This window comes from Camponotus vicinus, unplaced genomic scaffold (genome assembly GCF_025532165.1).
Source record: "Camponotus vicinus isolate PSW18456_S1 unplaced genomic scaffold, iyCamVici1.0 SCAF_8, whole genome shotgun sequence".
Taxonomy (NCBI): Eukaryota; Metazoa; Arthropoda; class Insecta; order Hymenoptera; family Formicidae; genus Camponotus; species Camponotus vicinus.
The window spans coordinates 13,249,711-13,266,807 of record NW_028141980.1 but is presented as its reverse complement, the minus strand read 5'-3'; the positions used below and the strand labels follow the sequence as shown (position 1 = coordinate 13,266,807).

General features: G+C 34.6%; 1 protein-coding gene across 2 annotated transcripts; it reads right to left on the bottom strand.

Annotated features, from left to right (window-relative positions):
- Nucleotides 1-3,492: 3,492 nt before the first annotated feature.
- Nucleotides 3,493-16,239, bottom strand: LOC145975429 (uncharacterized). 2 transcript variants are annotated; one of them, XM_083105914.1, is made up of 5 exons: nucleotides 16,140-16,239; nucleotides 15,408-15,505; nucleotides 14,759-15,163; nucleotides 14,062-14,318; nucleotides 5,363-5,453 (listed from the first exon to the last, which is right to left on the bottom strand). In XM_083105914.1, the coding sequence occupies exons 1-4, from the start codon at nucleotides 16,149-16,151 to the stop codon at nucleotides 14,096-14,098; spliced, it is 738 nt and encodes a 245-aa protein (XP_082962040.1). In that variant the 5' UTR covers nucleotides 16,152-16,239; the 3' UTR covers nucleotides 5,363-5,453; nucleotides 14,062-14,095. The 2 variants fall into 2 exon arrangements, with proteins under 2 accessions (XP_082962039.1, XP_082962040.1); XM_083105913.1 differs by lacking the exons at nucleotides 14,062-14,318; nucleotides 14,759-15,163; nucleotides 15,408-15,505; nucleotides 16,140-16,239 and adding an exon at nucleotides 7,561-7,726 and having other exon boundaries at nucleotides 3,493-5,453.
- Nucleotides 16,240-17,097: the final 858 nt, after the last annotated feature.

The following is a 17,097-nucleotide window of genomic DNA, read 5'->3' as shown; positions in this document are numbered from 1 at the left end:
GTTTAATTACAGTCTCTCGTGCAAGTACGAAATAAAAGTAAATAATCACGCGAGAATTAGACTTTCATATCGCAATTAGCTTTCAAAATTTTGCGAAATTATCATAAAATTTTATAGACATGATAAATAACGAGATATGCAACATATATACAAAAGAATCTTATTTCATCGCGAGATTTATGCCATATCGCGAAGCCGGTTTCTCGGAAGAAATCGCATTCAGTCGCTTTCATTAAATCGGACGGAGGCGTATTCGAGTTTGCTATCATCAATGGAAATACGAGGCGAATGGATGAGTTTGCGGCGCCGCCGGCACACGATGTTATTACTTCTTAGGGCATTGATTCATCTTCTCGCGAGGATCGGAGCGCGCGAAGCAGTGGCACGTGCCTAGACACTCGGTTCATTATCAATGCTGCGGTATTTTCTACCGCACGCTCAGCTGATCGTCTTTAACTTTGGCTCGATCTATCTGTATACAACGTGACGGGAATGAAAGTTGCTCTAGTAAAGTAATGAAAAGCTCGTATAATCGCTCGATTTATAATAATTAAGGTATGTCTCTCTTTTCATATTAAATAATCATTAAATAATCATTAATAATTATTAATAATTAATAATGGTGTGCATGTGTTACCATATTTTTTAACACTTAACATACACTTAACATACAAATAAAATTTTTCCAGTTTTTTATAATCTTTTACAATTTCGATATAATTCAGAAAACATTACATATTTCAGGACAAGCTGTGTGTAATATATGAAAGTATGAAATTTTCGAATATGTGTAAGAAAAAATCTCTCGTAAAAGAAAAAAGAAAATAATTTATAATAATTTGTAATTATTGATAGAATGCTATATGTATATGTATATATCGCGTGATAGGTGTATCTTGATTAGGTGTCCATATATATATATATATAATTCACATTATCAATACTGTGGCATTTCCTGACGTGATCGCGAGCGGATTTCGCGGCGCTCAGCTGACCGTCTTAAAACTTTCGAAGGGGAAAGTTATTTTCACGTTGCTATTTTCACACTTGCACTACAGATCCGGTCTTTATGGTAGCATTACATATCTTGGTTACCCTCTCGTAACTTGCGTGCAAACTCGTAATTTAATCAGTTTTATTTCTGGTATTACGCAAAAATTTATTCGGGTGAATACCATCACTTTTTACGTTACATTTGCGTGGAACTCATCGTTATTAATTATCATCATAAGTTATGAAATCTTCCTTCGCAATCAACTAGCTGAATTATTTAAACAATACACATTTTTTAATAATAGCACTGTAGATAATATATATAAATGGTAAATTTAAAAATGCAAATTGAACAGAAAATTGAAAATTAAAACAATAGAAATATAATTAATAAATTTAGAAAATTCCTAAAATTAACAAATTGTAAAAGAAATTCAGGTAAATATAGGTAAACTGTATTTTGTGAATTGTAAATAACGATAGGAAGGTTTTAATTACTTCTTCCCCAAATTTTCACCGAGTCTCGATCGAGAGTCACGATTGCTTGCATCAACGCTTGCATTATCGTAAATTTCGTGCAACTTCTACGGGGAACATAAATTCAATCGAGCTAGGTGAAGCCTGCCAGTCTGTCGTCTAATGTTGAAATCCGATGGAACGTTTTGCGTGACTCGCCTAGCTGTCAACGGCCCGTTACGAGTAGCGCATATAATCTCGTAAACCACGCGTGATCCTGCTATATTAAAAAAAGTCTTATAGCACGACAATCGTAATTACTTCACCATTCAATCATTATTGCTAGTCGAGACTTTGCGGTTCAATAAGAATAATAATAATTTTAATAAGATAGTTAAAATCGCATTATAAGTTATTTCGATAAATATTTCAGCTTCCTAAGAAATAAATGTCAACAGGTTTTATTACTGGCGATGTATCAATATGTATAAATACTATTATGCAAGCGTCACATCTTTGAGGTTATTGCGTGAACAATTATTTGGCGCGACGCCAGGATAGTTATTGCAATTTGTCCTGTAATCGCGAAAACGATCTTACATTTACTATTGCATTTCGTATGAGTATACGAAAGATGCCCTTCGTTGACGAGGCGAATGCACGAGTATGCAAGTATTCACCTTGCAAATCGCAGTACGTGATAGGAGAGAGAAAGAAGGTATTTATTATGCACTTTGGAACGTGACCCTTGAAATGCGTAATACAACGGCATAAATAATGCAAACAAGAATAAAATTATTGTACCTTTAAATGAAAAGGAGAAAAACTACAAAAAGATATGCTGCAGAAATTATATAAAATTGCAAGAGCATAAATTTTAAAATAAATTAATTATATATTATAAATCGATAAATAATTAGATAGACACATATAATTATAATGAATAGATAAGGAAAATGTCTATCATGTCTTTGCGTAAGCTTATTTCTGGTTACTCGTTACGAAAGGTATCGGAAGTTAAAAACTTGTAGAAATTGCGGAATCAGGAAGATCGCTTTTTATATCGAGAATTTAGAATATAATTCACATAGCACACGCGTGTTGAATTTTTGCGCTAAATCGGTCGTTGAAAAAGATAGAAAAGTATAACGTGGCCTTGCTTACCTTGAGACTTTCTCAGAATGAAAGTAGAACTCCCCTTTGTTAAGTGCAACACAAGGCGCGATAGTGTGATAGATATTTCTAGAAATAACGGATGTTTCTAGAAATATTTGGCGAATCGTCATTATGGCGAAATTACGAGAAACCCCATTCGTATGCGGTAAACAGAACGTGAGAACATGTAATTTTGGTAATCCAAAAGCAGAAGAAGAGATAAAGGCCAGATTCTGCCCGACACGAGAATTTATCCTGTGAGAAATCCGACTGGTCTCTGCTCGCGATATTTCGCAATCTTTATGGAAGTCAAAGAAAGGAAAGATAAAATCGCAACCGCATGCAGTCGTTTCTGCAACAATGTGGCTTTGGTTGTCATTGTATCAGGCGTCTCTAATTATACTCGGGTACAAGAACATCGAGAAATGAAAAATAATATTGCGATAGAATTTTAAAAATATCTACGACAAGAATTCTTTCCGAGAATATCTTCAAAAATAAAATATCTACACAAAATATTTGATAATTGATGCCTTTTTTTAAGCAGAATAAAATTGTGGTTGTGTAAAACAAATAATTGTTTTATATAAAAATATGTTTCTTTGGTAAAATAACGATGCAATTGTATTTTATACCATGATTATTGTGGTTTAAAATCAATTTCAATCAAATTTCTTTAGCGTGTTCTTATAATATGCGAAGGACGATAATTTAGAATCGAGTATAGATTATATTACATACGGAAGTGTGTTTTTTATGCGCTCAATAAATATGAACATTGAAAGTCTTTATGCTTAACAAGAAGCATAATTGGAAAGGTGAAATCAGGAAATTTTATTACACCGGCATTATACGAGACTTTTACGCGTTCCATAGTAGGTGACGGAATTTAGTATTGGTCTTCTTTTATTCCACTCGAATTACCTTACAATAATCTAATTACAGTAATAAGCGCGTCCAATTAAGATACATTCTTACGGGACTCCGCCGTGAATACACAGCTCTAACACAATATTTCATTGGTGAGTTCTTAAGGCGAGCCACGTTTTCTAGAATAAAAAACGAACGTGAACGCCTATTCAGAAAAGGGGAAAACGAGAAATTTTTTATTTACACTTTACAGAGAATGTAAAGTTCTTACAATTTCTCTCGTTGTTACCGCTAATCTAAATAATTTTTGATGAATCGTGGAATGTATAACAATAATTTAAATAATTGATAAAAAGATGACACCAAACTTCCTAACATTATATTTGATAGATTCATAAAAGCGAGTAATCATGATTATTAAAGTAAAAAGTCAAAGACTTAGACCTTTGTGTTTACTCTCAAAAAGTCAATATTTCAGATCTTATAATATTTTGAGACACTCATTTATATCATTTTATTCGACTTCTGAATTTTAAAAAATGTGATAAAGCTAAAAATTTATTTGATCAGCGAATTAATCTTTAATATAATTTATTAGATCTTTATATTATGAAATGAGATGTATGATTTCTATTTTATCTTAATTGTCGATTAAATGGAATAGGAAATATTATATAATTATTATGAAGAAATTATGCAATGAAAGAAATGGAATCTTAGCTTTCGACTCGTGATTTCAAACATCAATACAGTTCTCGACTTTCAAGTGGACGGTCTATTCGACAATCATTAATCATATTGTCGCTGACTTTGAGAAAAGCGAATTACACCGTAATTACTGATAGGTCAATTAGTCATCGGGGCGTCCCATTCATGAATACCACACAAGACCAACACACAGTCGGGACACAGACGAGGCCGAAATCAGTCGCAACAATTCTAGCCCATAATTGCTATAAAGAAATTAACATTAAAATATAATAGATCTCTTTTTTAAATAATTTTAAAAACAATTTTTTTTAAAAAGCTTTTGAACGAAACGGAATTTTTTTGTAATGCGATCAATCTCAGACTCTTCTTGACAGACAAAAGGAGTAGGACTAGTAATAGCCGAAGCTGATGTCGTGCAGCGGTGGTGCCACTCCCTGAGGCAAAGCGTAATCTCTGGCGAGCTGGTCCAGGATGCCGCCGCCGCTGCGGGCCTGCGGTTGGGAACGTGGTTCCTGGTTCGGCGCCGGACTGAATTGAGCTGGTCCCTGATTGTAGAGCTGCGAGGGCGGCGCAGGTTCGCTGTAAGTCGGTTCCTGTTGCACCAGCGGAGACTGTCGCGGCGCCTGGGGCGCAGCCGGCGTGAAGATGGGTGGCTTAGGTAGAGCTGGTCTACTGGGAGCTACCTGTGCGGGAGCGTACACGGCCTGAGTGTGCGATTGAGACGGTGGTGGTTGGTAAGCCGGACGTGCGGCCGCCTGTTGCTGTTGCTGTTGCTGTTGCTGTTGCCGCTGCTGATACTCTTCGTAAACCTGCGCGTCAAGAGCCTCCTTGCTGGTGGTCTCGTCGAACAGAGTTGGCGGGGCGACGGTGATACCATCACCGGCCGGCTGGAAGCCGTACTGATTCGCGCCGTATTCGACTATGCGGACCTTGCCGGTGTCGTCGACGAAACCGTACTTGCCCTTGACGTCACCGGTCGGTAACTTGGTCTCGATCTTGAAGGAGCCGTCAGCGCCTTCGAAGCCGTACGTGTACGAGCCGTCCTCGTTGTGGCGATTGATCTGCTTCAGGATCGCCACCGGGGTCGGCTTCGGATTCGCCGGTGCGGCCGATTGACGGGCTGGTACGTCGTTGCTCGCGTAGCTACGCGGGGTCGGCTGGCTCGGTTGTTGCGAGTCATATTGGGCGTAATCGTCGACGTAATTACCGCCGGGTTGTTGGTACTGCTGCGCCGACACCGCCAGTAGAGCGGTGAGCACTATTGCTACCTGAAAATAGAAATGCTGTCAATGTGGTGGCTCTTCAATATGTTATATTTAAGGCGTATCGAGTGTTAGATGTCAAAACGTCAAGAAAGTAACAGTTTTTCTTTATACCTTTCTAGTTACATATTTAACCAGCTTTTTATTCTCTTAGCTTTATTTTTTTTTATTCTGCTATTAATCATATTGCAAAAAATATGTTTTAATTTGATTTAATTAGATTAATTTCTTTTTTAATAGAGAGAAAGAGTTTATAAAAATTATATACAAATATTGCAGCAAGTAGTTTAGGACAATTGAACATTTTAATGTCGCTAAGTTTATCGACTTTTATGTGTCATTCGATTGCAACGATTGTCACCTGCACACATAAAAAAAAGCGTCAAGGTTTGACGCGAAATAAAACGGGAATTTCTTGACGCGTAACGCAAGATGCTTAAGTAATGTCACGAAGTTGTGAACCGTTAATCTCGTAGAAATGTGTCACCATCTGCTGATGTGTGAATTTAAGGTCAGATATATATCTGGGGAACCTTAACCGCCACACGCGTTGCGACACAGTTGAGAATGGACCGCGCAGCTCGAAACAATCCATACCGGATTTCGCGAACGCCTCCGTGGTTGCGACAACAAACGAGTCTTGAGTCGCGGAATATGAACGTACGCGGATGTCGAGAGAAATGTCAATAAATCAAGTTATTAATTGTGATCTTTCACGCGTGACCTTATCCGTGCACGATCACTTAGACGCGTGCCGATTCTAAAATTAACAAGAATAATTAATCAATTCAGTCGATCTACATATTATGCTTCCTGCAATTCTCTAAATGGTGAGTGTGAAATACCGCGATAACATTGGAATTCAATTAAGCAACTCCGATTAATTAAATTAACTATTAATTATAATTTTCCGCCATTCGAAAGCTATTCGCTTAAGTTTACGCTATTATTTATATTTATTATGTTGTTAGAGTTCATTATAGCGTAAAAATTTCTATCTCCTAAGATAATAATTATTAAATATGTACACGCAAATATTTTTGCACTGCTAATTTGATATTGATTCGCTATCTTTATTTTTATTTTACGTATCCTCTATGCTCTATTTCTATTTTTTGCATGCTCTTAGGAAGTTTAAACTTTACATGAAAACTATAAACTTAATTTTTCTTCCTTTTCTCAGAAAAATGATTCTCAGAAAAATGATTTAAAAAATGCATAGTATTTTTTACCGCAGGAAAAACAGAAAGGAGAATGAAAAAGATTAGTTCGTGCCATGTATGGCGCACCATGCGGTTAATTCGCCATGATTAACCAATGCTGGTGCAACTGGTCTCGACAATTGCTCGTATTCTCCGGCCATCGCACGCGACTACGCTCGAACATAATAACGAATTATATAATTCTTTTTCCGCGAACGATACAAAAATGAATGCACCTCGGCGCTGGCGCGTCATAATCGGTGAAACCTTAATAAAGTTTTCCTCGACGTAGAAGAAAGTAGGAAACGAGATCACAACAAAGTTGTGCAACGACCAAGTCTACGCGTTAACGTCGCTAACGTTGCGATCATTTAGTTTCTCACCACGAATTTAATGTCGAGCTTAATGATTAGATATGATAGAAGGAAAAACGAAATCAAATATTAATGAATTAGCGCAAAAACTCGAAAGGAATTGCAGTCGGTTATCAACAACGTTCTCCGGGTTTCTGTTTTAAATTGTTTTTAATTTTAATAAAAATTTGCATAATTTTTTGCAATAACCTGCGATATGAATAGTTTCATTCATTTTTATAAAATCTATTTTATAAAATGATTTTCACTTCTGACAACATAAAATTACAAAGAAATGGAAAATCGAGAAATAAAAGAATTTAAATAATAAGACAAAATATCATTTTGAAAATCAGAGTGAATTCCTCTCTCGAAATTTCTCGCGTGTAAATTTTCCAAGCGGGCGCTTTCCTCGAGTTCACAATATGGTTATACACTGATCACAGTCACAATCACATCACACGCGATTTTCGCATTTTGAAAACAACTATGAAAACTACATTCGAAGGAGTGTAATGACGACGTCATGATGTTGATGAGATGCACTTAGATACGTACCGTCGCGAGGGTGTGCATCATGTTTCCCCGCGGTCGGTGGTAGTGTTAGTGTGTATGAATGTAAGTAGGCAGCGAGGCTAGAGTACCGGCGATTGCTCGGACTGAGGCCCTCATATACCTTACTGGGTCCCCCCCCGTTCCCTCCCTCTGTTCTCCTGTTAGCTCCGGGGGACTTTCACTATCTATTCGTACTCTTGTACGTATGTACGATCGCCTTATGTCGTTACAGCACCTTATATCCCCTAAATATTCCCCACCAGCTTGTACTGGTTTTCTCGGAAATCTGGAAAATCGTCGCTCGGTTGATTGATTCGCAGATTCGTCAACAATACGCATAGAATTTCGTCATTAATTTTTGTAAGCTTTCATCGATCAAACTACTATAAAGAAATATTAATATTGTTTTCTATCATTTTTTGTACTATTAAAAATAAGACGGTTTCGAGAATCGATAATAATAGATTTGGAAAAATTTCTTTTGCTCGATGATATTTTTTTGCGATGGACGTAAATAAATAAATTTTATATAGAAATTAGCAGCCCCGACGATCATGTAACTGGCTCGATTGAAAAATTGGATCGGTTTTATGAAACTGGTGTGCCGAGTTTCTAAGGTGAGATATTATATAAAACTGGCGACACAGATTGGGACCGACGAAAGAGAAACGACAAGAGCACTGTTTCAAATAATTTGACAAGTGCACTCGTTCTTACTACTGTCTCGCCGTTCAGTCGTGGTATAAAAAAATGAGCGATTTTACCAACTCTGTATCATTCGATCTTTCGGAGCAATTTTAAGTTTCCAGTTTTGAACCGCTAACCGGACGGGTTCTACAACTCCTGTGTCACGCACGCTAATTACAGTTTTGAGAGCATACATGTTTTCATTTATACAAATTCATTTGAAATTAACCTGCAATTTATATTTTCAGTATTTTATTCGCGTCCGTTTTAATTACTTTAATATTCAAAATTATAATGATAAGAAATTATTAGCTTTAAAATAAATATAGAAATTATTAACTGTGTAAAATAAATATAGCTTGATATGCAAAAACCGTCATATTTTATTTAAAATCTATATTATCTCTTAATTTGAGAGCGAATATTTAATCACTATACTTCTCATATACCTCTTTAGCTTATTTATTAAGAAATTTATTTATTTATTAAGCTTATTTATTAAAAAATTTACATTTATAAGGAAGTTATAATCAAATGTAAATTTCTTAATATAATTAAGCTTGACAAGACTTCTCAAGAGGTAAAAGCATTATTTCAAAAAAAGTGTTATATCAAGGTAATCAATATCTCGTATATATGAGTTTCATGACGCATGCTTGACCATCAGTTATAAAACTTAATGAGGAGACGTAAGTTTCTTTACGGATTATGCTACTGAAAGTACTTTCCACCGAAATCTTTCTGCAAACGTGTAAAATTATACAAGCCCGTTCACTGAAAAATCAAGTATAATCGACCACAATTCGAAGCATCGAGTTTACATAATATCAATTTTAACAATACATTCTGTCCCGTGATACGCACTTTCATTCTTGTTCAAGTAGTATCTCGAAAAAGAGAAAGTGTTATTACGTCGCTCCGCCCTGATTTGATTACACGCGTGTTTGCGAGCGAAAATTAAAAATTCGATTATCTGGGTTTGCATTAAATTCCGCGCAGTAGCTCTAAGAACAGATATTACGACATTGAATCTCAAAATATAATGACTATCGCGACATTGGATCTCAAAATATAATGAGCGTGACTCCCATTCGTCTCCTTGAAACTGACCGAATGCAAGGTTGAACAGCGATTCGGTAAAATGGAGTACGGCCTTTGCAGACCGTCTGGACACCCGTGTTTGTGTGTGTTTTCACCCGAGTTTGCGAAATACATTGCGGATCGCCTGAGTTCCGCCTATGAAATTATCTGATGGATCGATATTTTGTAACTTTCTATCGGCACATTAGACGGCGACTGACTAATATTGCCGCCTTATTTTATTAGCTAATATTTCTCGTAACATCTCCCGTTAATTAATATTTATAAAGTGTAAATAAGTCAACACATATTAAATAATATTTTTGATATAATTTTTAATTTTTAATTTTGATTAATTTTTTCATGGTTTTAATATATTTTATAAAATTAAATTACTTATAGTATATATAATACAGAGGACAGATATGTGAAACATGAATTTAGTCAAGTGTAAATATCCATTTGAATAAAAAGAATAAAGAAAGAACAGCATGGAAGCTTTTTATTTCCCAGGTTTCTAACGCAATTATGTCTTCAAGGCTCTAAAGATGATTACGTCGATGCAGTTTAATGAAGACTTCCACGGGGCGTATTTCGCGATTAAGACCGACGATTATTGCTTGCGAACGACCCAGATTATGCCTGCATTCACAATTTCGTTCCACCAAAGATCTATTTTGCCCCAATGCCACTTGGTGAAAGGGAGCTCAAGATCGGTCAATTTTGTGTGACCATCGGAAAAAAGCATTGAGCCTGTAATGAATCAATTAATTTAATCACTAGTCTTAGTTAGGCAAAATGGTCTAACCTTCCCAATTGTGTTAATAATACAATGTTTTAGCTTTTAAAGTCTCGTCGAATTAATCGTTGATTAAAATGATATCAATTAATGCCGGTCATTTTAAGAAAGCAGTAGCGTATTGCTAAATATTAACATCAGAAATATTGATAAAATATCTCAGGTGATTTTTGAATTAGGTACTTTTCACAGGAATTCAACAAATAATTACATTTAAATATTTTTATAATATTTTTTCAAAATATATTAAAACGTAAAAATGTATTAAATTCATAATTATACAAGTATTTTAAGAAAGATCAGCTGAATCTCGTTATAAATTTTTTTTTAATTTAGAAAATGGTACTCATTTACAAACATAAAATACTATAATTTGCTACAAAATATGAAAGATTTATTGAAATGCTTAATAACTGAGGATCTCGCTTTTTAGGAATTAATTTTTTTGAAAACAGTCGCGATGCTATCAGTCCTGATACTAATGTAGATCCTATTTGGTCGAATTAATTCTTTGATATGTGATCGTAGAGGTTCCCAATTTTTCATATCACTCTATTTTTAATCAAGTGATCGGTAATAATTTTTTCTCCAATTTCAAAACGCAATTTTCTATTTTTCTATTCTTTGCAGCTTCCTCCGAGATTAATGTTACGACGCTTTCCATTTTTATGCAACAGTCAGAAGTGATTGTCCGTGCCTAACGACAACTCGATCACATCGCTTGCATGGCAACTGGAATTCTGACCTGCAAAAACTCGATAATGTGGTTGGCGTTTACTATAAGAAAAGGTGACGTGATTAGCGCCTAGAGTAAAAGAAGTAAAAGAGTCATTCTTTATCCTCGAGGCACGTGCGCGTATTTAGATAAAAACGATTATGGGATTGTTGCGTATAAGTCTGTATTCATCTTATTTACGTTTTACATGTAATTTCAAAGTATTACATCTATTTTATATTAATGTGATGTAAGTTTGATGTTGAAAAACCAACAGTAAAATTATTTTTTAAATAATACCAACAGTTATTTTTTTTTGTATTGAGATATGCGATAGAAAAATAATTAAATCTCAAAAATAAAACTAATTGTAAGTCGCGAAAGTTTATTACGTCATCAATATGTAGTCTTATTTAGCTATTAAGCTATTCAATATTAAAAAAATAATATAATAGATACTAATGATAATTGAATGGGAATAAATCTCATAAAGAACATCATTATCTATATCAATTAAGTGCATTACGAGTTTTATATTTTTAAAACTCTTTTAATAAATAAAAAACTTTTTATTTGTGAGAACGGACGTGAATAAAGATGCTGTTGTTACTAGTAATTGATCGTAATTTATTAAAGGTCGCGTGTATAAATTACATGAAGAATTAGGATGACGCGAAGCGGATGTTTATATATATATTCTCTTCTATTTGTTTTCTCACGTATCGCGATTCACGGACGCATGACATAAAACTTAAGCAAATTAATACGCATAAAGGCTAAAAATAATGTCAATTAAAGAAATAGAATGTGAAAATTTGAAACGCTAAAAAAGCATAGTTATTTTAATGTAATGTCGCATTATGTTTTAATGAGAGATACGGATGACTTTTTCGCGACGGGCCAGCGAATCGAGTCGCTTTATAATTATATGGTTACGACAAAAAGAGGAAAGTTATACGACGTGTTCATTGCGCCGGTAAAGGAAAGCAAGTCCTGCCGACATCTGGCGCACCACGCCTTGCATCAGAATGTGTCTCGAGAGTGAACGCGGATACTACGTGCACGCGTATCGCATCGCGATAAAATGCATATAAAGACAAGGAAATGAAAAATCGGTTATCAAAATCAACAAACTATTAAGTATGTGCTTACGTGTATGCTATCGTGTTTGCGTTTTTTTCCTAAAGACAATTGTTTTAAAGTATCATTATGGAATATTATGAACTCTATTAATTAATGATGTATTTGTATTATGTTATCTATTTTACGCAATATTAACGTAATAATATATATAATAATATGTGCACTATAAAAAAATAATAATAATATAAAAAATAATATAAAAATAATATATAAATTTTTTTAACGATGAACAAATTGATTTTATTTTTTCAAAATGTTATTAATATGCATGTATTTTTATTTTAATTACGTTTTTATCAATTTCATAATTTTTTTTAATAATCGATTTGATCGATCTATGAGTCGTGATTTGAAGCCTGAAAGCAAAAGGAGCTATATCAAACTTTTCTCTCGATACATATGTGTTCGATTGGACAGCAAGCACTTGATCGCGCAACAAGATCGCGTAGATCGCGGATTATATTGTGAAAGGTGGACTTGGGCGGTGGTCCATGGCACTCTCCACGTATCAGGTATGCGCAACGCGTAATCCTCGTACGTGCAGTTTTAGGACCCTAGATCACAAAAGCTGAAACATGACAGTGGCACGAGCCAATTCCCGTTATATCCACACAAGAATTGACGAAAGACAAAGAGTTACTCTCTCTCATCGAATGATATATCAAAATAAAGCTTGAGAAAATATATTTTAATGCATTGTATGCATTTTATTAAATATATCCTATCTCGTTCGTATATCACAAAGTTTTCTTTTTTTTATTTTATCTTTTGGTTAATATTATATTATTATATGATTAATATTATATTATTTGATTAATATTAATATTTGATTAATATTATCTTGATGCATTTTTGTGATATCACTCGTCAACAACTAACAATATTGTAGTCAAAAGTTCCAAGTTCTATAATTTCATGTACACAAAAATGTGAAACATACCTTCCTGTAATGACGAAATGCTATATTATGAATTAGAATCCATTAACTTTTTAAAAATTAACATAAAAATGAGTTCTAAAAAAATGCAGATAGTAAAGTTTCTCAAATATTGAAGATTCGACTTGTCATGCAGATTTTTATTAAGCATACTATCGAAAAGACTGACTGCGAAGGTAGTATATACGGGTGCCTTTAAGCGTTACACAACGATAAAATTCTTGGGTGTGTCAAGTATAGCCCAACAACGTTCCTTGTACGCGGGAGAAAAATACTGACTGCGTTTTCAATTATTAAATAGAAGAATTTAGGAAGCTCCGTTAACGCTGCGCATACACCTGACGCATGCAACTGGAATTTATTATCAAGTACTTACGTTGTAATTAGAGATGATTCAATTATACACATATATTGCTCAATATATCTCATTACAAAGCCGATCAAAATCGTTCATGATACCTTTTTCGCGAATCGTCAAGTCTGCGCGATATTGATCTTGTAGATTGTATCCTACTTACTGGTTTGCCTCGCTTAATATTACATGATATGTTCACATGTTATATATGATACGTATATTTAAATATATATAAATAAGATTGCAAGGTTGATCTGTTGATGAATTTCAAGTTACTTATCGAAATGGGTGAGCATAATGCCAGAAAGCCTTTCGTATATGGTCACATAAATTAACTTCATACCGATGTGTGTCATTGCAAATGAAAAAAGGAAAAAGTAAACACGTGCAAGTTGAAATTAAAAACAAATAAATCATAGAAGAGCTGTAATTTTGCTTTAATTAATTATAGGAGAGAGATAGAAACTCTTAAAGCAAAAGAGGTAGAGGAAACGTCGGAAAATAGAGGTAGAAAGTATCGTCTCATTCGAAACTCGCGAGGATGAAAAAGTTAAGTATAATCCAAAATACACACACAATTAAACTAGTCACAAATATCTACTAATATAACTGTGTGTCATTATCTATCGCTAAATTAACACATGAAAAATTAATCTGTTACCGAGAAATATTCAAATAATAATATTAATAATTAAACAAACGTTTAGACAATAACAATCTTAAAATATCGATGAACAATGACATATATGTACATACACATGACACAAAAAATTCTCTCTTTCTCTTACTTTTCTTTTTCCTTTCTTATTCCTTTCACTTCCCTTATCGTTTGTAATTAACTGTGTAAGATGCTAAACCGGCGTTGACGTCGATACTGGTCGTGGAGTGTCCTTGGGGACGGGCCGGAATCGCAGGTGAAGGATACGTGGATTGCAACTGTTGACCTTGATACTGCGGTTGATACTGCGATCGATACTGTGGTCGATATTCCGACTGGATCCGCTGGTTTACCGTCGCCGGTTGATAATTGACAGGCGCATTATATCTGAAAAGTTAAGAAATTAGGTTAATCGACTCGATTCCATTCCCGTTGAAGCCGCGAAGGTGCGACCGATTCCCCCCCATCAAGTTGAACGAGTCACGATCTTGGTACTTTCGAGTAATTCACTTGACATTTAGTTCTCTGATTATCTCTCTTTGCGCTCTTCACGCGGTCAGTTGACCCTCCCACATGCATTTTAATCTGAGCTGTATGAATATTGATAAATGTGATGAATTAATCTCTTTCGAGATAGAAATTGAAGCAATTTATTACCGCTAAATTTTCGACGGGAAAAAATTCTGATTCTCTTAAATTAAAAGTAAAAGCTACAATTTCTTGCGAGTATATTTTAATGTCAATATTAATAATAAAAATATGATTTAAAGAATTCAAAGCGATGATTGAAATTTTCGAATGAGCTAAGAATTACTGCGATTACCCACCTCGGTTGTTGATTGTAAGCTACTGGAGCCGGTGCCGGCGCGATCTGATTGTAGATGATCGGTTGTTGTCTATGTTTAGGCGCCAGTTCGTAACGTTCTCCGTTGGTGAAACGCGGATCGGTGTGATAGATCGACGGGTCTTCGCGGTACTGTCCGTCATCCTCGGGCTCGTTCCCGGCGCCGGCGATGCTGTTGCCGGTCAAGGTTGGCGGGGGCACGTTTATCCCAGGACCGATCGGCTCGAAGCCACGTCTGGACGCGCCGTACTCGATCTCGCGTAAATTCCCTGAGTCGTCCACGAAGCCATACTTGCCGTAAACCTCGCCGGTCGGATACTTGGATTCGATCTTGTACGAGCCATCCGCCGCCTCAAAACCATAACTGTAGCTACCGTCTTCGTTGTGTCTGCCAGAAAACACAAATATTATTATATCGAATATTTTCAGACAGTAAAAAAAATATAATTATAAATTAGTGAAAAGTAAAATTATGAAGATAATTTATTATCAATGTATGAGATATAAAATAATTATTGCAATAAATTAATTTATTATTAATGTATGTGATATAAAATAAATTATTGCAACGAGAGAATTCGAAGATGCTCGTTGCATCACTTTTATGCAATTGTATAATCTATAGCACTCACTTGTTTATTTGTTTTAAGATAGGCACCGGTGTGGTCGTTTGATACGGTTGATTGTGCTGGGCGACCGCAAGGCCGAGGCAAAACAAGAGAAACAGCACCTGGTAACACGAATTTGCATAAAAATTTTGGCAGCCGGAACACTTTCTAATGGCCTCGTATACGCATTCTTGAGGAAAGTCGAAACGACGTGATGATGACACACATTTCTGTTATTGTCGAACAATAATTTTTTACATATATTTGTTTTTCTAATGAGTTACATAAAATTTGGACGTTCACTATTGCATCAATCTGTTTCTTTACAGAAAAATGTAAGCATTGCTTTTTTCATTTAGAAGATTTTTAATCACTAATCACTACCATTCTAGAATTCATGATTTTAAACGTAGTTATTACGAGATTGTTCCTTTATCAAGAAGATGCATTTATAAATTATATAATTTTTTATAATATATAATATGTATTTACAATACAATAAATTTCACACATAAACATCGTGTTTAAATATCATCTTTTATAATAAAATTATGACGACATAATTATGCTAAATAATCTTAAAGATTATACATATATTGTTTTGTCACAGGATGAAGGATTTTTAATTTTATAAAAATTGCACACACGCACAGTCAAATTTCTAATATATTATACTAATTATGCATGTCGTAGCACTCGGTGACATTAATATGCGAAACAGATGAGAGAGAAAAGAAAAAAAATGACGATACTCACGGGAGGACGCATGTCTGGTTGATGAGGCAGAAGTGATTGTGTTGGATCGCGTTATAAGCCAAGCGAGTCTACTTATATAGGCCCCCTTCGGGAGCGCCGGGGCCCGCCCATGGGCCCGACCTCCGCTTCAACCTCAGCACCGATCTCAATACGCGGCTTTGCCATACAAAGAGATTGAAAATTTCTACTGCATCTTTTAATTTCCAATTTTCACTCGTATTATGACGTAATCTCATTCGCCAAGTCAGTGTATCACAAATATAACGGTAGCAATGATGAATTGATGATTACTTAATTAATGTACATTGCAATAGGCACAGTGTATTTTTATGATAATCGCAGATTTAAATTATTATACGAAATAGTAGTCAGAATTACTGCTCGTTCTTTCTAACTTTCGAATATGTTAATATTCAAATGTTAATTTTCAAATGTTAATAGTTAATATTCAAATACATATACACACAAACTAAACAGGTTTCTTTGCGCTGTCTTTTGATACTAGTATATATTATCATTAATTGTTTCTTACGTCAATCACATGTTTGTACTTTTTTGAAACTTTTCTATTTTTAGTAATAAATCTTAGATATCTTGATATATTTTTTATTATGCAAGTAAATAATATTTTGATATTATTAAACGATGAAACTTTACTTAGGCTGTTATTGATATTTAATAATTGTTACAATTAGGCAATGGAGAAAAATAATATATTATTATAATAATTTTACACCATTTTATATTCCATTATCTTGAAGGACACATATTGCGAGGTTGACGATAAGTAATTCCATCTCGATGTTACTTAAATAATTGACAAATATGCAAGTATAACACCGTCAAAGAAAGCCCTTGACACAAAATGCCCTTGATTTTCAGAAATGTAGTTTCGTAATATAAGACTCTCTCACATATTTTCATTTCAAGGATATCTGCATTCGCAAGATATATTTTT

What these genes read in the sequence shown, in the direction of transcription:
- LOC145975429 (XM_083105913.1), bottom strand. Translation starts at nt 7,581, where the DNA reads ATGATGCACACCCTCGCGACG. An exon ending in TGATGCACACCCTCGCGACG is followed by an intron (nt 5,454 to 7,560) that starts GTACGTATCTAA and finishes TTCTATTTTCAG; the next exon opens with GTAGCAATAGTGCTCACCGC.